The 22886-nt window shown below is 40.4% G+C and overlaps 1 protein-coding gene across 2 annotated transcripts in view; it reads right to left on the reverse strand.

Moving 5' to 3' along the window:
- Positions 1-5531: 5531 nt before the first annotated feature.
- Positions 5532-22886, reverse strand: part of Cdk6 (cyclin dependent kinase 6) — a 187634-nt gene continuing 170279 nt past the window's right edge. For both annotated transcript variants that reach the window (XM_069996497.1, XM_069996496.1), the window contains 3 exons: positions 19725-19775; positions 16649-16784; positions 5532-14988 (listed from right to left, as the gene is read on the reverse strand). In XM_069996497.1, coding sequence (XP_069852598.1) covers positions 14842-14988; positions 16649-16784; positions 19725-19775 — 334 coding nt within the window. In that variant the 3' untranslated portion in view covers positions 5532-14841. The remainder of the gene's footprint in view (positions 14989-16648; positions 16785-19724; positions 19776-22886) is intronic.

Here is a 22886-nt window from a genome sequence, read left to right on the forward strand (position 1 = left end):
AACCCCACCCCGGGCGACTCCTCCCCGGCAGCTCAAGCCAAGCCCGCTGGGCTTTTGCTTTCTTCCAACCTGGATGAGCTGAAATACTCATCCTACGGGATGCAATCCTTATTGCATCAAGTCCCTGCTATCAGCTAGTGCTGTGCTCCTGAAACCAACGCCATGTGCCCCTCACCAATACATCCACGGACACTAAGTTTGGGCCGCCTGCGTTGTGCGCCTTTTCATTAGCTGGGTGACTGAAATTGGATTTGGGGCCAGAAGGATGGACGCAACCTCTGTCATCATCTCTTTCTCATACTGCCTTGTACAACAGACGCTCCCGATCCCCACTTTCTTTCTCAGAACTTCCCCTAACTCTGTCATCTGCAGTCCTTGTTGGCTCTACTCCTGTTCCATGTTCATCATTCCTGAGGAACCAGCCTTGCCTTCCACTGTTCATCAGGCTTTCATTCCTACTTTTCCTCCCTTTCCCCTAACTTAATGGTTTTAGTATTCTGGTATAGGCAGATATTATTTCCAATGTCATAAGACACATAATATCTGTAAAAGAATATAGGATATGGGGCTGGAAATGTGGCTTCGTGGTAGCATGCTTGCCTAGCATGCATGAAGCCCTGGGTTCGAAACCAGGGAAGTGGCTCTGTGGCTCAAGTGGGAGGGTACTCAGCCATGAGCAGAGAGAGGCTCAAGGACAGTGCCCAGGCCCTGAGTCCAAGCTCCAGGTCTGGCAAATAAGGTTTTGTTATTTTTTTCTCATTAGCTCTTTCATTATCTCTCCTCCTCCCCCCTCTCCTCCTTTCCTCCTCCTTTTTCTTCTTCAGTATGTGTGTGTGTGTGTGTGTGTGTGTGTGTGTGTGTGTGTGTGTGTGTGTGTGTGTGTGTTAGTCCTGGGGCTTGAAATCAAGGCTTGGGTGCTCTCTCTGAGCTTTTGTGCTCAAAGAGGGCTCTACCACTTGAGTCAAAGCTCCACTTGTAGCTTTCTGGCGGTTAATTGGAGGTAAGAGTCTCACAGACTTTTCTGTTTGGTTAGCTTTGAATCCCAATCCTCAGATCTGTCTTCTGAGTAGCTAGGCTTACAGGTGTGAGCCACCAGTGCCCAGGAGTTTGTCATTCTTACCATTCTCTTCAGGGTTAAATCTACCAACTCTCTTTTTTCAACAGTTTCTTCTTCAGGTGACTGTTGTTTGCATTGAAAAAAGAACATCTTGAAGTTTTTAAAGAATCAGTTTGAGGTGGCTCAAGCCACCTTTTGGTGAAAGGCCATCTCAAATGTTTTCCCCATTTAAAAATTGGATTGTTGACCTAATACTCCCTTTTCAGAATATGTTCTGAATTTCTCCCCACTCTAATTTCCTTTTCTTTTTTGCTTTTTGTCCAGTTGTAGGGCTTGAACTCTGGGCCTGGGCACTGTCTCTGAGCACTTCAGCTCAAGGCCAGCACTCTACCACTTGAGCCACAGTGCTATTTCTGTTTTTGTGGTGGCTAATTGGAGATAAGAGTCTCACGGATGGGTTGGGAAGATGGTTTAGTGGTAGAGTGCTTGCCTTGCATGCCTGAGACCCTGGGTTCGATTCCTCAGCACCACATAAGCAAAAAGAAAAAAGCTGGAAGTGGCATTGTGGCTCAAGTGGTAGAGCACTAGCCTTGAGCTGAAGAGCTGAGGGACAGCGCCCAGGCCCAGAGTTCAGGCCCTATGACTGGACCAAAAACAAAACAAAACAAAACAAACAACAACAAAAAAAGAGTCTCATGGACTTTCCTGCCTGGGCTAGCTTTGAACCACAATCCCCAGATCTCAGCCTTCTGAGTAGCTAGGATTACAGGCATGAGCTACCAGCGCTTAGCCCCCTTTATATTAAAAAAATATATCTTCAAGTAGTTATACAAAGGAGCCTCCATTCAACAAAGCAGTTTATGACTGCAGTGTGTCTTGATCAATGTCACCCCTTTCAAGATTCTCATCCCTCCCAGCCCAACCTTTCCCTCACTTTTCTTAATTTTGCATGGTATGTAATGTATTGAAAAAATGTTGCCATTTAATGTAGTTTATGTCTATAAAGAATCTTGTTCTGTATCACCCCGTTAGACATTTTCACCCCACGTATCCCTTCCCTTATTTTGCTTAATTTTTGTCATATATACAATGAATTCTTGACTGCATTCTTCCCCTTTTTCCTCTTGATTGTCCCCTCCCCTTGGCCCCACCACCTCTAAAAGTAATGTTTTACAATTTGACCTAGTGTCATGTATCAGTAAGATTGTGTGTGTGTGTGTGTGTGTGTGTGTGTGTGTTTGAACTCAGAGTCTCTTGCTCTCACTGGGCTTTTCCTGCTCAAAGCTAGCACTCTACCATGAGTCACAGCTCCATTTCCAGCTATTTGCTGGTTAGTTGGTGATAAGAATTTCATGGACTTTTCTGCCTTATTCTGGCTTCAAACCACAATCTTCCTATCTCAGCCTAGGCACTGGGCTACAGCAGGAAACAAAATACACATTTCTTGCCCATATACAGCTTATTTTCTATTCAGAGCCAATACCCCTCTATAATCAACTTCTTTCTTCTTTACTTTGAATTAAAGAAGAATTAGACTGCTGCTTAGGGAAGATATGTATTTTTTATCTGTAGCTCTATAGTCCGTTCTAGTGTACCTTAGATTTCTGGGAATCTCCATTTGCAATGTGAGTCCTATTATTTTTTAACACACTTAAATAAGGAGACTACAGTTCAACGTAGCTTTTCAAGAGCTTGACTTGAAATACCAAGCAAGGACTCCAAACTGTACAACTGTTTGAGATTTTTTTTTTGGTAGCAATGAAACTTAGTTGTTGCACTCATTCAAAATCCTAATTCCTAATGAAATGTTCGATTTCCTAATAAAAATCAAGCTCTCAAATTTAGATTATCTTCCTAAGCATTTCTTCTAGATTTTTAAAATTTCAGTGTGATTTAGGGCTTATAAAAATGAAGATGAGCCAGGAACTGTTGGCTTACATCTATAATCCTAGTTACTCAAGGAGGCTGAGATCTAGGGATTGCGGTTCAAAGCCAGCCTGGGCAGAAAAATCCCTCTGAGACTCATCTCCAATTCACCACTCAGAAAACCGGAAGTGGTGCTGTGGCTCAAGTGGTAGAGCGCTAGCCTTGAGCTGAAGAGCTGAGGGACAGCGCCCAGGCTCAGAGCTCAAGCCCCATGACTGACAAAAAAAAAAAAAAAAAACCCAAAAACTGGAAGTGGGGGCTGGGAATGTGGCTTGGTAGTAGAGTGCTCACCTAGCATGCATGAAGCCCTGGGTTCGATTCCTCAGTACCACATAAGCAGAAAAAGCTGGAAGTGGTGCTGTGGCTCAAGGGGTAGAGTGCTAGCCTTGAACAAAAGAAGTTCGGTGTCCAGGCCCAGTTCAAGCCCCAGGACTGGCAAAAATAAAACAAAAAACTGGAAGTGGTGCTGGGCTCAAGTGGTAGAGTGCTGGCCTTGAGCACAAAGAGGCTCAGGGACAGTGCCTAGGCCTTGAGTTCAAGCCCCACAATAAACCAAAAAGAAAAAAAAAAAACAGGTGCTTGTTAGCAGCCTATGAGAGACCTTGAACCAGAGAGCCATCTTCCATGTCAAGCCCACAGAAACTGAGACAAAAATGTGTGTTGTTTTGAGCTGCTTAAAATAAATAAAGTGGGCTGGGAAGGTGGCTCAGTGGTAGAGTGCTTGCCTTGATGCAAGAGGCCCTGGGTTCGATTTCTCAGCACCACATAAGCAGAAAAAGCTGGAAGTGGCACTGTGGCTCAAGTGGTAGAGCACTAGCCTTGAGCTGAAGAGCTCAGGGACAGTTCAGGCCCCAGGACAAACAGGAAAATAAATAAATAAAAGAGCGAATCCTATCAGGAGCTTCCAAAGAATTCCGGAAGTCAATTTAAACATACCTAGTATTTTATGCCGAGGGGACCACATACATCAAATAGCTATTTTGTAGTATCTTAGAAGCTTTTCTGTTAATCACACTGCTCATGCACATACATGGTTAAGCAGAAGTAGGCAAACATGAGCAGAAATGATCTTCCCGTAAGGTGTCTTCCAGACACCTTTTTATATGGCATAGTCTCACCTCCTGACTTGACTTGCCACAGTCACCTCCCTGTCAATTGTTTTCAAACCACAAGTTTGAAGCCTATTAGTGAGTTGTAAAATCAACTTTAGCCACCAGTAGTCTTTTTTTTTTTTTTTTTTTTGGGTCCGGTCGTGGACCTGAACTCTGGGCCTGGGCGCTGTCCCTCAGCTCTTCAGCTCAAGGTTAGCGCCCTACCACTTGAGCCACAGAGCCACTTCCGGCTTTTTTCTTTTTGCTTATGTGGTGCTGAGGAATTGAACCCAGGGCATCAGGCATGCAAGGCAAGCGCTCTACCACTGAGCCACCTTCCCAGCCCCACCAGTAGTCTTAAAGAATAAAAAATAATAGAAAAGAAAGCATGTGTGAAAAATACAGAATCACGTGTCAGCATCTAAGTTTGCAGAACATGGCCTTGAGTCTCATCCAAAGAGTGTTTCCTTAGACAACAGGGAAACTGAAACTAGGTTGAATTCTGGAGTAAGATTAGTGACCAGTGGCTACTAAGTAGGCTCTTGATGGTATGTGGCTCTGAGTACAGCAGAGAAACCGAAGGATCTGTTTGGGCACAGCTATGAAGAAAATGGTTCGGAATGTATGCATGTACATGCCTGTATGTACCAGATCATGCTGTTAAGATTATACACATTTTTGTAGAGTATGATCTAAATGTTTGGAAGCCACTTCCAAGCCAAGCTTCACCAATCTTCCTGCTCTTGTCTTCCTACTCTTTTCATAATCACACATGAAGAGTACTCCTCCTTTTGCCACTGGTAAACATTGACCTTTACTTCTGAGTTCTCTCAAGCTTTATTTCTAATGTGAAATCTTTGTGCTTCTGTGTTATGAGCCATTGGTAACACACATCCTTCTCCACAGCCCCTTCTCTCATCTAGAAGTTCTCGAAAGTTCTTATTCATTTCTGGTTCTTCAGATTTTTCGTCAGCTAGTAATACACAGAGCAGTAAGTATTTGTTGAATAAACCATAAGCTCAGGTTGTTTTTCTGTGTTTTTAAACACTGAAAACCATAAGGGAATCTCTTAAAAGTGTAAAGTATTCTGCTAATACATTCTTTGTGTGTATGTGTTTATGTGTGTGCTAGTATTGGAGCTTGAACTCATAGCCTTGGTGCTATCCTTTAGCATTTTCACTCAAAGCTAGCGCTCTATCATTTGAGTTACAAGTCCACTTCTGGCTTTTTGAGGTTTTAATTGATAGTAGAGTCTCAGTGACTTTCCTGCCCAAGCGGGCCTCACACCAAGATTCTCAGATCTCAGCTTCCCGAGTGGCTAGGAATATAGCTATGAGCGCCACTGACCTTTAGAGTGCTCACTCATTCTGAAATTTAGTATGTTTTGCAATCACATTCATTTCTTGTTAAAGTACAAAACAAACACCCAGCCAGAAAAGCAATTCATCTCCAAGAAAGCAGTTTAAATTGCCATTTTATTTGCTACCAATATCTTTTATTGCAAGAAATACAAAAGATATGACAAATGTACAAACCATTTTCTTTTTGCTTTCATCAATTTTGCTTGCACATAAGTGAACACAATGGACAGCAACATTTCAACATCAATTTTGAAAAAAAAATGAATTGCATTATCTGACAATAAATACCTAAATTTGCATTCTAGCACCCAGTAAGACATCCAGTTTCCAAAGGACAATTGCTCTGTAACCCTCTGAATTTCCTGACCTGTCACCTTTGCAACTGCAACAGAATCACTACTACAGTTCCCTTTCCCCAAGTGTCTTAGAGGAAGATGCCTGAAGACACAGCCATCTTTGACCTCAGAAGCTTGGGGTAAGAAAGTTTTTTGTTTTTTTTACTGCTCCAACAAATAATTTCTAGTGATGGGAAATTTAGTGGAAATTGTGGTGGTCCTTGAGCGGCGTTACAAAATATGAATGCTTACGTTTCCATTCTTCTGTCCAAGTGCAAAAAAATTTGAATAAACTGACCAGTATTTTCATCTGACTCAAAGAAAGGGAGACAGAGCATTCATTCAGGCTCAGGGCCTACCAAAGAGGGTAACCTTAGAGATAAGCCTTGTTTTCTCTTTTCTTTTCCCTCAGGAAGGCTGTGTGAAATGGGAGATGGTCATTAAAATGGCATGGCCTCTCAGTCCTTCTCATCCTGTTGCTGTCTGTACCCAAGGTCATTTTTTTTTCTTGGAGGGTTAATAATCTGGCCATATAGGAAAGTCCTTATTTTTCAAGGAATGTGCTATACTCACCCTTGAGCAGAGCACAGGCCAGTGCAATCTCTGTTTCATGTACAGAGAAAAGAGAAGAAGCAATATACTTAACACCAAGTCATCTGCCAACAGTAAGACTGTGCTCTAGACAGTGATTTTCCACACTGCTTCTTTGACCTGCTAAACCCAAGCACCAAAACAAGCACTCTGAAGCAATATGAGCAATTGGAATGAGAGGAATTATGCACCATGAAGGAACATGCACCCTGATGTCTGTACCCTGATATTAAAATAGCAGAATGAGCTTCAAGTATGAAGAAACACAGTCAAAGTACAGCTGGTAGACAGATCGAAAACAGTCTGGAATGTGGTTTGTATTCTTGGTTAGTTGTTCTCCTGGTACACAGTCAAAAGTGAATGCTCTAAGAATAACTTGGTTTAAGCAGCATAAGATACATACGAAGATGCTAGAGAGCCTGTCTGATTGATGGATGTCATAAGCACATCCTGTGCTCACTATCAAGAGCCACCTTTTGATGACTATGGTGAGCCAAAAGTCAGGTTGGGATGATAGCCAGGCCTAGGCTGGCACTTTGGTGCCTAAAATATTGCTTATCATGTTACTGATGCCCAAAAATCAGCACAGAAAGAAGGAAACACCAGGTGGACAGCTCAGGGTGGTGGCAGGGAGCACCTTTAGTGGGAGGGAGGAAGAGATGCAAGGAACCGATGTGATGTGAGGTGGCAGGGGAGAGATATTGGTCATACTGGGCTGGTTCATACAGCCTACATTCGCATACGAAGTGCACAGCCTACAGCCCTAGAACTGTGATTTTAAACACAGAAACCAACAAGCCTAATGGAGATTTTTACTTGAAAAATATTTTCTATTGTAAGTCAGACAAAAGGAAGCATACAGTGTCTGATAGCCTAGAAGAAAACATGAAGTAGGCCCTAAAAGAATGCAGAAACACTAAGACATTTTAAGGTGGAAATGTATTTCTACACATCTCAGATATGAGATTCTTACAAGCAAAACGCCCTCATCTGCACTCTCTGGGAACTGATTATTGTGCTTTTCTTAACACATACTTTCTCTTCTATACAAAAACACATGCCCTTGAACCTTCAGATCAAACCAAAATCACCAGAAACACAACCAGCTTTTGAAGTACTGGGGATTGTTAGTTAAAAATCCCTTTGTACTTGCTTTTTTATTACCAGGCTGGATTGCTTCTGTACTCAGCTAAGTTTCCTTACGCCTGGAAACTTGGACTTCTCCATCTGACATGTTCTAGAAGCCTCTAGGCATACACTGCCAGTTCTGCTTCTACAGAACTACTTTCTGCTTCTCTCTCAATAGTACACTTGTTCCCACTATTGCACAGGACACCTACCAGGGCACTAGACTGCACAGGGAAGCTTTTTACTGGGCCAGACAAGTGACGCCACCTAGAGGCCTGACTCCACCTGGCATCTACTTCACTGGCCATGCGTTCCGGTTCCTTAATTAAAGCAGCCTCTAAAATGTTTTACCTTTAGCTTTTTTCTTTTTTTAACCTTTGCTGTAATTTCACACTACATTCTATGAATATCTGACCACACTGCATTACAAGGTCCTTTGCTTTAATTCTTTTACAAAGTAAGACACAGATACTCCAAGTACACCTATAGACTTAAATCCATGAGTCATGTTAAAAATGCATGCAGCTTATCTTGGGGCTTAGTCTAATTTTTATTTTCTTAGCTCCATCAAAACCATGATAGTGAAGGTTAAATGAGGTCCTAACATTTTCTACCTTCAGGTCCACTTTCACAGGACTAGTGTGATTCAAGAAATAAATAACATACATGAATAATAATAGAAATAATTTATGCAAATGTAGAACAACTTGAAAAAACCTGCTAAGTGCTGTTCCTAGGATGCTATTAACTCCATGTACTAACAATACATTTATTACTGGTCATAGGAAAATAAATCAATAAAAAGTGAGGAGCTATAATATACATGTATACATTTGCAAACAGGATCAGAGTAAAACGATGTGTCACACCTGGGGATTCAGGAAATGTATTGTGCTGGAAGCTATTTTAGTTTTCAAAGGCTTCGGGGTCAAAGTCAGAATTGCTGGTGACCATAGAAATATTGCTAGCTAATAAATGCCATTGCTTCATAACATTTAAGATTAGAAAATATCAAGTAACTAAAGCACATCAATGGAATTTGGCTAGAAACCACAAAGAGTTAGAAATTACATAATTATGTGGTTGTTTGCTGTTTAGTGCTAGTCATTGTTCTTGGCAGTCTATTTGTAGCCATGTTATTTTCTTTAAGAAAAACTAAGTTTGACAGTCCAAACTCCTAAAATAGAGATCAATTATTTGTGTGAGCAAACAATTCACACAAAGGAGTCCTCTAAACAGGAAATTCCCTAATACACGAGATAATAAACTTACATATAATTACTTGACAAAAAGAAGAAACTGGAAACTAAAAATCAGCTTCTGTCAACTGAAGATGAAAACAGAAAATAAGCAATTTTTCCAAGCTAAACTTTCCCAAGAATATATCTTCTGCCATCTATGTAGAATGATAAAAAAATAAAAAAATAAAAAAAATTCTTCCTTGTAATTACATATCTTCCCTTTAAAAAAAAAAAAAAGAGCTGAGCTTAAGAGCTTGAGATGCCTGGTAGGGCTGGCAGAGCAGTGCCTACCGCCATCTCTGTATACCCGGATGTGCGAACTGTGTTGTACTTAAGAGACGCAGAAGACACCGTTTGCTTCTAGGATGATCTACATCCCTAGTGCACAACAGATGCTTCTGAGAAGCAGCAGGGCCCTGGCCCACAGACTGCATCCGGCAGGGCGGGGCTTGGAAGCCACACTCCCTGTCACTCAAATTCTCGGGGCGGGGCCTGGAAGGAAGGCTGTCAGGTGTGGGTGTGTCCAGTTTGGAAAGCACAAGGACCGTCCAGGTAACTAAACTGAAGCTTGAATTCAGTCTTCCACTGAGGGACTTAACACAAAATCTACTTCTGTGGAGGCAGAGGGATGAAGGGGTCTGATTTCTTAGAGCCTTGAAAGTTCCTAGTGGGTGTAGTATGGTTTGCTTCCATTGTCAAGCATCTTGCCAACCTCTGTTGGGTTGTGCTAGGGAACCTTGGGTATTTTGGAGGCTCTCTCCAAGACTGCAATTCTTTAGAAAAAAAAAAATGTGTCTGTTTAGTTACTGTTGCACTACTTATTTTGCCCACTTGACTTTTAATTAGGAATTTTAAAATCGATTCTGTCAAAAGTCCACCAGAGTAGGTAGGGGATGAAAGCAGACAAGAGGAGTGGGTGTTTTGACTGCGGCCACTAGAGGAGTTTTAAACACCTAACAAAACTACCTTGTTCACAGATTAGAGTTGCCTTTTCAGTATGTATCTTGCAAAAAACAGAAAAGTGAGGTAAGTAGCTACCTACCTCCAAAATGGTTTTCTGGATAATTGAGGAAGTTTATCCATGTAAATGATCAAGATGGGCATAAAAGCCATTCTCAAGCAAAATTTATTTGCAGTCATTCAGAACCTAGCTAATAAGTACAAATCTAAATTACAGAGTATAAAGGCTATAAACTATCCTGAAAAACAAGCATTAGGCAAGAGTTAAGGAAAGATGTGCAGAAAAATTAAGGTAGAATGAAGTCTAGAAGTACCTCTTCAGCCTGGGTCAGATTATTTTTCTCTCAAAGCGCCACCTTGTGGAATTTTCTAGAATAAAACAAGCAAACAACCAAGCACTTAGGGCTGTGAATTTTAAACAGAATTTTGCAAGAAAACTTTCATTGCTACCCTATTAAGTTTCTGAAACAGTATTTCAGTAGATGCTTGAGGAAAATCCTGTATTTATTTTCAGGTGGTCCCCGTTTTCCTCTCGAAGGCCAGAGCACCAGAATCAAGGAAATGCAAATATCCTAACAGGAGTCCATTCATTATGCTAAATGAATTCCCTGGAGAATACGAGCAGAAAATATTTGAGAAGGCATTTGGTATTTCATTTAAAAAGCCCAGAAAAAGAGAAAAGAAACATTTAAAAATGGATCCTTTCTGTTTCTATAGTATCTTGTTTACAGAGGTCAGAAGATAAAGGGCTGATATTGTTTTGGCTTATTTCCTAAAAGAGGACAAAAAAGTTGAGATGCTTGAGACATAAAGTACGTATACCTGTGTTAGAAAATTGGGTTGAAAAGTATTTGATATGAAAGGAAGCCTCTCAGGGGTTTGAGGGAACACCAGGAATCACGTAGGATTTACAATGCTTGTCAGGCTTTGGTAAACTCAAGTTTTCCACTGTGAAGATGACAAAGGATTTTGGGGTAAGGTTTATAATTCTTCTAAAGTCCAGCTGTCATAGGAAACACATGCCTTTTAAAAACTTGTTTTTTTAAAATAGTGAATAATCTTAGGCATATATAGTTAAGTGTGGTTGTTTCTTCCTCTGAAAGGAAAAATACAAATGTGTGGGTTTGTGCAGCTCAATCTTGAAAATGATTTATCTGTGCTTGGGATAGCTTCTCTATAAAATTTGTGGGTTCTTTTGGATAAATTTGTAGTTGTCAGGTGACATTAAAAAAAATCTCAGTAATGTATGTAAGCAAAAATGTATCTTTCAAATGATATGCAACATTAAAATTATCCTCTGAATGTCTCCATTGTCAAGAATTAACTCCATTCTCCACTGATTTATAAATAATTTTTAAAGATTCAGAAGCCATTTATTTTTATGTCACAAGTAAATAATGCATTCTTTTGAGTACTACCAACATCACTAACGCAAGTAATTATAGGAGGATGTTAACTTTTAACATTATTCTCCCCTGGAATCAACTATGTAACAAAAGCATGTGTTTGGAAAATAAAATGTAAGCCGCTCTTACACGCTTATCATAAAAAGTAAAAAAAAAGTCACTTAAAAGCAATTCTTTGGACAGAGGATATTCAGGATGTCTTTATGATATTAGGAAGTTTACATGATTTAATTTCCATATTGGAATGAGAACTGTCATTAATGACTTTAAAAGACACCACTTTAAAAAGAAGCAACTATGACTATTTAAAAATCAACTCACATATGTAATTTAAAGTTCAAAACTGCCTGGTACTTTGGTTTTCTCAACAAGATGGATTGTACCACAGTTTAGAGTCAAACTATATATTTATTAGGAGGATTTTTTTTAAGTTATCCACATCCTGTGCATTCTGAAATTTTGACTTGTATTTAGAATCTGCTGAGATTCTATTCTTAGGTAATTTTTAACTATTTTTAGTAAGTCACCTGGGGCTAAATGAAATGTCTGCCATTCACAGTGTGTACTTCCTGAGAGAAAAATCAGGGGGGCGGGGGAGATGAAATGGCTCCAAGCTAATCCAAACAAGTTCTTTGTTCTTGGAGATCTCATCCTCTTCTAAAAGGGACAAGTGGGAGACTCTGACCCATTGGGTTTCTTACAAGCTCTCAGGAATTGTGTTTTAAAGGTTAGGCCATTATTACTGTTTACCATGCAAATAGCTTATGATAACTTAATGGATACGTTTCTCTGTCTCTTTTTATACAATGGCTGTAACTACTTCACTTTTCACAATGCCAGGGTGTCCTGAGTTGAGCCCCGGAACTAGTGTGCTATCAGGAATATTCCTGCACACTAGCCCTAGCTTAATTTTGGATTAGTTGCACTGATTTTACTTGCTATACGTTACTTCAGTAGAACATGGGGGCAATGTGGCCTTTTCAATCCACCATTGCCTAGTTGTTGACAAAGATGGTTGAAAGCTATGGCCCAGAAAAATAAGTCCCATTCCCAAAGCTATTATTCTCCCCCATGCTTCTAGATGCTGTTCACTACAGGAGTCCTCATAGCCATGCTGCTTGCATGAGATCTGGCTTTCAGAAGTGGTAAGGCTATGTGGAAAGATGTACAGCTAGACAGTAACTGTTCAAGTACAACTGGGAAGAAACATTTGCGCAGGTCAGAGAGGTTGCAATGTTCTTGCATTTTGGGCCTTTGAAGTATCTAATGCCAAAATGTGCTCTCATTTTTCTTTATAAACCCTACTTAGAAATAAGCCCAAAGCAGAGGAGAGGAATAAAAATTGGGCTGCTTGCTTAAAATGTGAAAGAATGCTGAAATTTCCAGTTCAGAAAAGTTGTATTCTTCTGAGCAAAGATATGAAAATATTTTTGCAAAAGCAAATGAGAACTCAAAAGTTGTTCATTTTAACATGTGCATTGCTAATCAAAAGATCATGATAAATCAGTGCAGTGAGTTTTAAAATTCAATTTCTAGGCCCCAGCAAAAATGTCTTTGTATTTTGACTCTTGATCAAAGGAAAGGCTGAACTGTTTTTCCTGGGGAGATACGGAGAATGCCTTGTCTTAGATGCTCCTGAGTCATCATCTTAATCATTTAGTGTTGATGGCACACTAGTGCTGTCACATGAAAGAAGTATAAAACACTGTTAAGGCCCTTCTTTTTAAGTCTTACTTAAAAAAATCTTTTTCTTCTATTGTATTAGAACAATGTTAAAAAGCATATTTAAAAAAAAAAAGGTTCCTAACCTCAAAAGCTCTCAAGGAAAGACATTTCCTATTTTTTCCACTCTATTCAAGATAGTCATATGCAATATGAAGCTGTGATAAATTCTGTAAGGCTTGAGAAAACATAAACATGATCTGAAACATTTTCTGCTGGTTGAAGCAAAGGCCATTCTTTGAAAGTTCTAAGTCTAAACATGATGTAGCTTTTTCCTGCATACACTTAAAATACTATTCAGAAAAAGCACAGGCAGCTAAAGTTGCCAAAATATACTTTTTGTGTCTTCTTCTTACTAGTGCCAGCTCAGCACTAAGGTCAGTATAAGGCAGAAAGGTGGTATGATATAAAAGGCTGAAAACAGCAAGAGAAGAAATCCTAGAAGAATGCCCAGGCTGGCTCTGCAGCGAGCAGGAATGAGCACAAGGCACTAGAAACACACACAGCTTTAAGATCAGAGGAAGGGATGGAGAAAAGATCATTTTAGAGAGTAAATAGCTATTGCTAAAAAGAGTAAAAAATAATTCCCTCAGCTACTATGCTGACAATATATACTTTAACAATGTAAAACACTAACAGTTTCAAGCAATCTGTGTTGGTGACAGAGCAGAACAAGTATCCTACCCATCGCCTAGGTAACATAAGTGAATGCCAGGTGGGAAGATTGCATGAAGAGTGAGAACAGATGGAACCCTGTTAAGATTGCAGAACTGGGGCTGTAAACCACAATGTGAAATTGCCTATTTATGAAAGGCCCAAGGAAAGAAAATGAGCAAGCAGGTGGGGCACAGAACAGCTTAGGTAATCTGCTATTACATATATAAGGGGGAGAAATATATATGAGAGATGCTGAGAGAGGGATAAGGTGGACACTTCATAAACAAGGCTGTGTGTGGTATAAGGGTACAGATTTAAATGTCATTACATTACTACTTAAAGAACTAGCTTAGCAAATTGCTAAAACAAAAAAATAACAACAACAAAGGAAATAATGACATTTCAACCCAGAAAATAAAGGCTTTCCCTACTTTTTTTTAAAAAAAAAATGTATTTGAGGTATATTCCCTAAATCTATAGCAAGTAACACAAAGCTTATAAGGTTATTTTCCAAAAGAACCAATAAAGTATGATACTATATAGAAGGACTTACAACGAGTAAACTCAGCTTTAGAAGAGTAAATAAGAATGCATGCTTTTAAAAAACAGGTGTCCTAAAAGGTATTAGATATTTTTTCTTTTTTTTCTTTTTTTTTTCCTTTCGATTTGTGCCTAGAACTTTTATCTTTTTTTTTTCTCTGCTAGCAAAAGCTTTTGGCCAGAAAAGAAATGCTGAGGACTTAGGCTCAACTACTTTGAGAAGATTGCTCTGGCGAATCACCTTCCGTGAACAAGCACACGTTACTCACCAGTCACCTGGAATCTTCGAAACTCAATTATTCTCATTGTTTACAGAAAGTAACACTTTAAGAGATTGCAAAAATCTCTCTCCTTTCTCTCCCTCCCTCTCTCTTTCTCCCACTCTCTCTCTCTCTCTCTTATACACACACACACACACACACACACAATTCAAAAGTACCAAATCAGGCCTGGCAGCTGCAGAGAGATTACATCATAAGTCAGCTGTGCCTGGTTTACCCACTCCACACTGGCAGCATTTAAAGTTAGAAAAAATGAAATGGCAGCACAATTGGTCAGCAGCTTCTCTTCTGGAGTTTTTCCAGGTTTTTGAAACAGACAGATAGACAGACAGACAGATGAACGAACATAAAGCTGCAATCACTCTTGCATTGATTTCAAAACAGTAAACTAGGTGGTTTCCTTGGAGAAAGAAGAGCCCAACCAGAAGACAGCATCTGGAAGGCCTCCAGACAGTGCCCTCAACAGCTCTGCAGGGCTTGCTCAGGGGTTCCACTGGCCACCAAGGGTGTTCTCCAGATGCTCAGCTTGAGGCAGCCAGGGGGCCTCAGGCTGTATTCAGCTCTGAGGTGTTCTGGCTAGGCGGCAGGTGGGAATCTGGGTTTTCCCTGCGCCTTTCCACATCTTGGAAGTATGGGTGAGACAAGGCACCGTAGGCAGATATTCTTTTGGCTGGATTAAATGTCAAGCACTTCTGTAATAAAGGAATAAAGAAAACCACAACTGATATAAAACATGTTAGTGTACCATGTGCTTACACAGTTACCCAACTATTTACTATCATGTGGCTGTAATGAACATGATATTTATTTAAAGGCACACTAAATCATATTCATTTTGTACTCATCCCTAAGGTTTAAATAGCTCCTCAGAAAAAGGCTGAACAAGAGTGCCTGGTGAGAAGGTAAGTCAGGCCTGAAGCCTAGAAGGGTAGTGCAGCAAGCCATACCCACTGTCCAAGTGCTGTGTTCCCCCTCCGTCCTAGAAGGGAAGTTTCCTTCAAACCCTCAGGAAGGGGCCTTAGGGGGCGGGGCTAGCAGCAGCCCTCCAATGAGTCCCTCAGGTTCACTTCAAGTCACCAAAGTCTGTTCCAGGCTGACAGCTCAGCTGTAGGGATGAATTACTATGGTGAAAGAAAGGGTTCTTGCACTTCAGGGAGTGCCTGGTTCTCTATCAAGAGGTTTGATCTTTCTGGCTAGGGCTACTGAAGTAGCAGGTGAAAGCAGGGAGAGACAAGTTTATGGAGCAGCAGCAGCAGCAGCAGCAACAGCAGCATCTCTGTGGTTCCAAGCTGTCAACCAGGTCCCTGATCTCAGTTCTACTTCAAATGCAACGCCTCATCTCCCCCTTGTATCCCTCCACCAACACCTCCTGCTGAGAGCTCAGCTGGAGAAAAGCACTCCTACCCAATGGACACTATTTCCTATTGCCCCTAGAACTCACAGGCAGCAGAAAAGCTATTCAAGCTGAGGTCCCTAGTGATTCAATATCCACTGAAGGGAGCATCTCTGGATTATCCAGGGCTCTTAATGAAGGACGTAAAGGTTATGCTCATTATCTACTGGGCTCTAATAGTAAGAACAGTAGGCACACTCTTCTGTACATGTTGTTCTAGTCCTTCAAATACAGTACAAATTATGTACAAGGTATTATGAGTTTGCCCCTCAGAGTACAATAGTTCTAGGTTTTGGGGTATTATTTTTTGTGCTGGCCCTGGGGCTTGAACTCAAGACCTGGGTGCTGTCTGTGAGCTTTTGTGCTCAAAGCTAGCACCCTACCACCTGAGGCACACACAGCCTCACTTGCAGCTTTTTTGGTAGTTAATTGGAGATAAGTGTCTCACAGGTTTTCCCACCTGGCCTGGTTTTGAGCTGTGATACTCACATTATAACTTCTCAGTGGTGGGCACCCAGCTAGATCTAATTTTGGATGAAATATTTTACATGTCCATGACATTAAATACTTATCAAAATGATCAGTGACTAGTAAGAGTGCTGGTATTTGATTCCTTTTGGAAAAAAAAGCTTATTATAAAGAAGCAACTATTTAACATTAAAATGACAAGCAAGTTTGAATCTTTAAAAATGGTAATCTAATATTTATTTCTAAAGAAGCCTATGTCTAAGGAAATCCAGAGTCCTCTAAGGCTATATTCAAATATGTATTCAAAAAGGGTGCATTTACAGTGAGGATCAGAAAGACATTCCAGAAACAAAGGCTACCAGCTGGAAAGGAAACCACAGAGGCTGTGGCATGTGATGCATGCAGTTAAGACTGAACTTGACATTTGTACCTATCCCCCCATCTGCAGAGGATCATCAGCCCAGTGAAGACTCTGCATTGCAAGAACTTACCAGAAGTAGGTCTTTGCCTAGTTCATCAATATCTGTTACAAACTTCTCAATGGGCTGGGCAGATTTGGAATGAAAAGCCTGTCTAGGAAGGGCAACATCTCTAGGCCAATCTTCTTCTCCTGGGAGTCCAATCACACTACATAAAAACAATATGTAAATGAGAATTAGTGCTATGTAATAAAGAAAGCAAAGTTGGAAGAGGGGGAAGGGATGGAGGGAGGACAGACAGGGAACCCCAGGACAATTTCACTGAGTAATCTGTCCTTCTGCAAAAGGGTGGTATTTGGATCAAAGATAATCTCCTAGTAGGACTGTAAAATTCATTGTTAGGAGGTAAGAAATCGTCTAGCAGCAGACACTAAATATAAGAGAATAGGTAGAACAGGAATACAACACTACACCAAGGGAGAGCCCTAATGTACTGAACAAAGGAAAACCCACTGTACTGAAAGACTGGACTGGGCACATACATCTTCCTTAATGCTTTTTTGGGTTCTAACAGAACCCAAGGCCATATTTTCATGGTCTCATCCAGCATGGCTTATTAACACATCAGTTAAACACAGCAATTAAATGCAAATTAAATGCACTAAAATATGACAAAAATGAAGACTAAAAGGCATGTTATTCTTTCCTATGCAAACTCTGAACTGTAAATGAGATCTATGGTATTGCAAAGCAACAGTTAAAAGAGTAGTTAAGACTTACATTTCCCCTGAAAAGCATTCTGGGAGCAAAAATGTGGAGACAATAACAAGGAATAAAAAAAGTGCACAGACTTTGGAAATAGGCAGACCTAGGTTCAAATTCAGCACCCACTACTTATTGGAAGGTAAGGACAAATTACTTAAGCATTAAGAAATTCTGATAGGTTCATTAAAAAGTGCTTACATCATATTCCACTATTTAGACAGCTGAAAACAAGCCTTAAAAGTTGTCATTTAACTTGAAAGACTGACAGAAAACAAATTTTATAATGGCTAGGATGGCAGGGACAGAAATAATCTTAAGTAGCTCAGCAATGACACTAGGGTGCAGCATTGTCCCTCTTCTTGGGCAAGGAAATGCACTTATAGAGAAAAAAAAATTCAATGAAGTAATGCCAGAACGAAGAACTGAAACCCAAAGGTACAAAACATAGAACTTTACAGCTTCTCCTCTGCGGACACCATAGGATTTCCAGGCCTCTGCCAAAATGGAATTGATTTTCTTGCAAGCCAGTCAAACATACTGGTCCTCTGCCCTGGCTCCTTGTACCAAGGGTGCTAACAATGCTACAGGAATGCAGACTGTGCTGGAGGTGCACAGACATCCCAGGAGGTGTGATCAGGGGAGAGCGGATGATAGCTGTCAGTGCCTGGCAGGTGGGTTTCAATGAAGATCATCCTTCCTTTCCACAGAGGCACACTGGAAGCCTAGCTTTCATTCTGCTCTCTTTAAGATCACATGCACAGAAAATATATTCAAGGATCAGGAGGAAAAATAAATGACATCTCAGCAGTGAATGATTAAAACAAAACAAAACTTGACATACAGAAGTAGGAGTGACAAAAGGTTTTATGCATAATTGTCCTATCTTCCAGAAGGCTCAAGAAAAGCAACAGTAGCAGCTGCTCTAGACCTGGAAGGCCCCCAGACTAAAGGAGAAACAAAACAAAACAGAGGTCACCAAACTAAAAAAGGTAAGGAGGGAGGGTGGGAGGGAGAGAGAGAGGAAAGGAAGGGAGGGAGGGAGGGTGGGAGGGAAAGAGAGAAGGCAGGCAGGCAGGCAAGAAGGAAGGAAGGAAGGAAGGGAATTAGTGGAAGGGAGGGAGCAGGAACCCAAACAACAAAATGAAACAAAACCCAAAACAAAATTAGCAAATGTTCCTCAGGCCTTACCACCAGTGGGTTCAGACCCAGTGGAAGCACTAGCACTGACCACAGTTTACAGAGCTGCTTCTAGTCACCAAAAGAACAAAGTCAGGTTCCAGGGTTTATTCTGCTTTAAGCAGCCATGCTTGAATTGATAATGCTAACTTGAAATTCTGTTCCGTGGGGGCACTTCTTTGCTGTCTTGCGGATTTCACATTTCATAATAGGCATAACTCATTTTTAGTCAGAATTCCCACTTTCTTTCTACTCCACCCACCCCAGTTCTCATGGGGCTTGGCCAAAACACAAATACAGAAGGGATGCCATACCGCATGCTTTGTGAGAAGAAATGCAGCTACATTCTACAAACATGAAAGCATAGATAGCCTCACATGCAAAAACATGTCTGCATGAATGGACCTCTGCAAACCATCAAGAAGCTAGGTAACAACTAGGACCAAAGAATTTGAGCCCAAGAAAAGATTTTATGGAGAACTTAAGTAAGTTTCATTTCTCAGATCACACAGTTAAGGAACAAAGAGGTTAACTAATTCATGGTTAATTATAATAATAACCATAACAATTGTTAACATTTGAAAAACACCTGCTATGTGTAAGCTATATGTAAGCTCTTTATAGGTATTTTACATGACTTTGTTGAGTTATTTAGCCACAGACCCAGAAAGAAAGTCCATGATTCCAATATTTTATTTTGGTGCAACAAAGAGAACTGGGACTGCATAGCATTCTCTTATTGGTCCAGGAAAACAAAATAATGTAAGTTATATCTATATATCAATATATGACTAACCTGGGTAACCAAGGATATCTGACGGGAGACAGGAACCCACTGGACAAGGATGGGTTGAGTTAGTAGACCAAATGCCCAACTTCAGACTGGGGGAGGGTGCATTTGAAATGACCATAAGCAGACAAACATCTGCATTAAAAGGCTGAAGCTGAGATAAGTAAAAGAAGAGCATCAGATGAAGGTTCAGGCAGGTAACATACTGCTTTCAGAGGACAGTAGAGTAGTCAAGCCACACATCATGATGGTTCTGCAGAGGACAGCCCTTCTCCCCTGCCCCACTCACCACACACACAGTAACAATGCTGCAGCAGCTTGGGTAGGAAAGACAAGAGATATAGATATATTATAAGATAAAGGGAAAGTCACTGGATGTTTCAGTGCTACGGCCAATGATATGAAAGTATTACTTACTCCAAGATTTTTCCCAGTTGATCCACATCTGAACTTCCACGAAAAAGAGGCCTAAAACAAAAAAGATACATTTTAAACAAGAAATTTTATGGTAATATTCCAATTACATTTGTCATTATCATTGGTTAATAAGAATCAAAATAATTTTCTGTGGGTAGGAAAGAAGGAAGGAATTATGACATTTCTTTGCTGGTCATGAAGTCTGTCTCTCTGTCTTTCTCTCTCCTTTACAAGATTCTCTGAAGCTCTCCTTGGTGAGGACCTTCTCAGAGTACTGTTCAAAATGCTGGTAACCAATACTTCTCCATGGACCTGTTCACTCTGAATCCTGCAGTAAGCTAATAAAACTCTTGAGCCTATTTTCTTAATTCTCCTTTCTTTTCTCTTACTTTATGGTTGCTCACCATTTCAAGTTGACAACCGTAACTGTGAATTTCAGAGGCTATCATGTCCTCTTCTGACCACACAGCCCCATTTGTCTACATTAAATGTTTAACTGGCAATTTAATAAGCTCCTTTTGTAATATTTCATAAGTAGACCAGGTAGATTTCTCCATAATCCTTATCCCTCATGCTTTATCTCAATTGGTAGACAGTTATAATTTGTCTGATTTTGTATATACCTATGGTATACAAATAAATAAACAGGTACTTTTCAACATCAATGTATCAAAAATATTTGTAGGGGCTGGGAAGGTGGCTCAGTGGTAGAGTGCTTGCCTTGCATGCATGAGGGTTCAATTCTTCAGTACCACATAAGCAGAATAAGCTGGAAGTGGTGCTGTGGTTCAAGTGGTAGAGCATTAGCCTTGGGCTGAAGAGCTGAGGGACAGCATCCAGGCCCAGAGTTCAGGCCCCACAACCAACAACAACAACAAAAATGTAGCTTATATTAAGAACATTTATCTCTCTCTCTTTTTTTTTTTTTACATTAGCTATTGATTTTTAAAGCCTTAAATCTGACTTCTTAATGTTTTTTTTTTTTGGCCTGAACTCTGGGCCTGGGCGCTGTCCCTCAGCTCTTCAGCTCAAGGCTAGTGCTCTACCACTTGAGCCACACCGCCACTTCCGGCTTTTTCTGTTTATGTGATGCTGAGGAATTGAACCCAGGGTCTCATGCATGCGAGGCAAGCACTCTACGACTGAGCCACCTTCCCAGCTCCCCTCAAATATTTTTAATGACTTATTTAATCACTCTTTTATTTATATGGTACACTGGAACTGAACCCAGGGCCTCATGCATGCTAGGCAAGCAAACACTCTACCACTAAGCCACATTGCTAAATATTTTTAATAAACATAATTGTTATAGGTCAAATATGGAGCATCCTGCAAGATTATAGATAAAATTTCATTTGTTAGAAGATTAAAAACTCCTCACTCATTCTTTCTCTTCTTGTCATTATTCCAGAAAATGATTATTTCCATGCTGTGGAAAAATCAGGTACTTAAAGCAATAATATAGGTTGAGCTGTGTCCCCTTCAAATTCATATGCTGCATGAAGCCCAACCTCCAGTGTCCAAGAGGCTGAGATCTGAGGATCCAGGCTCCAACTTAACCCAAGCAAACAAATCAGTGAGACTCTTTTTAGTTAACCAGCAAAAAATAAATGGGAAGTGGAGGTGTGGCTCAAGTGGCAGAATGCCAGGCTTGAGCTGAAGGAGGAAGCTAAAGGAAAGCAGGAGGCTCTGAGTTCAAGCCCCAGCACCAGCACACACTCAAAAGAAGAATCATGGAATTGGATTAGGAAAGACGTCTGTGCAGTTATTTTTTTGCTATGCTGGTGTTCATACCTGAGTCCTACAATTGCTTGGGTAGGTAAGAGATACATACCCCTGAGATACATACCCTGGAGAGACAGGCCTTAAAACAGCAAAAATGAGAAGTGAAAGTCTTTCTTAAAACTCCAAAAATTAAAAAAAAATTACTATCCCCAAGTAGTTGTATAAATGAGTTTTCATTCAAGAAATCAGGTTCATGAATAAATGGGTCTTGAACACCCCTTTCAGCATTTCTACCCATCCCTCCCAGCTCTCTTCTTTCAACTTTGAGGATATACATGGAAGATTTCACTGCGTTCTTCTCTTCATTTATCTACCCCTCTTCTTTTAATCCCATCCCACTTCTTTCAAGTTATCTGTTTCCTGGTGTTTATTTTGTTGAACTAAAATTTTGCCTTTCTTTTCTTTTTCTTTTCTGGTCCTGGGGCTTGAACTCAGGGCCTGGATGCTGTCCCTTACCTTAGGCTAGTGCTCTACCAGTTGAGCCACAGTGCCACTTCTTGCTTTTTTGAATCTCACAGGGGCTTTTCTGCCTGGGTTGGCTTCGAACCATGATCCTCAAATCTCAGCCTCCAAGTAGCTGGGATTATAGGTATGAGCCACCCCCATCTCTAACCTTGCCTTTCTAATGAATTAGAATCTACTGTATTTCAGTTAATACATTAGAAAGGCAAAACAAAATTGCAATCTTTTTTTTTTTTTTTTGCTGGTCATGGGCATTAACTCTGGGCCTGGGCACTGTCCCTCAGCTCTTTAGCTCAAGGCTAGCGCTCTACCACTGGAGCCACAGCGCCACTTCTGGCTTTTTCTGTTTATGTGGTGCTGAGGAATCGAACCCAGGGCCTCATGCTTGCAAGGCATGCACTCTACCGCTGAGCTACCTTCCCAGCCCAAAATTGCAATCTTTGAAAGCTATCTTTTATCCAGTGTGAATTTTCTATCTGGCATTGTATCATGTGGTTCCCCAAACATGATCTCACTGAATTTTCCCAAAAAATTCCAATAGAAATGTATTATTATTGTTGTTGTTATTTTCAGATGAAGAGAGGGAACTGGAGGTGTCATATGACTTAATTTACAGAAAACAAATTAGACTTAAAATTCGAACCAAATCTGCCTTGTCTCAAAATGTGTATACTTCATGATTATGCTCTAATACTTTTATTTTGGAAACTAATTTTCTCTTAGCTCAAATCTCTGCAGCTTAAGCCTCTGGGGGAGAAACAGCATGGGACGCTAGAGAAAGACTGCGAATTTCACAAGCTAGTGCCTGTGGGATTAAGTACTCAGATTGATTTGCAAGTGTCTTTAACTTCTTGTTTGACTTTTAAAACAAGGAGTGAAGCAATCCACCAGATAAATGAATGCTCTATTTTTCCC

The sequence above is a fragment of the Dipodomys merriami genome, unplaced genomic scaffold, assembly GCF_024711535.1.
Source record: "Dipodomys merriami isolate MVZ:Mamm:240054 unplaced genomic scaffold, mDipMer1.0.p SCAF_5, whole genome shotgun sequence".
NCBI lineage: Eukaryota > Metazoa > Chordata > Mammalia > Rodentia > Heteromyidae > Dipodomys > Dipodomys merriami.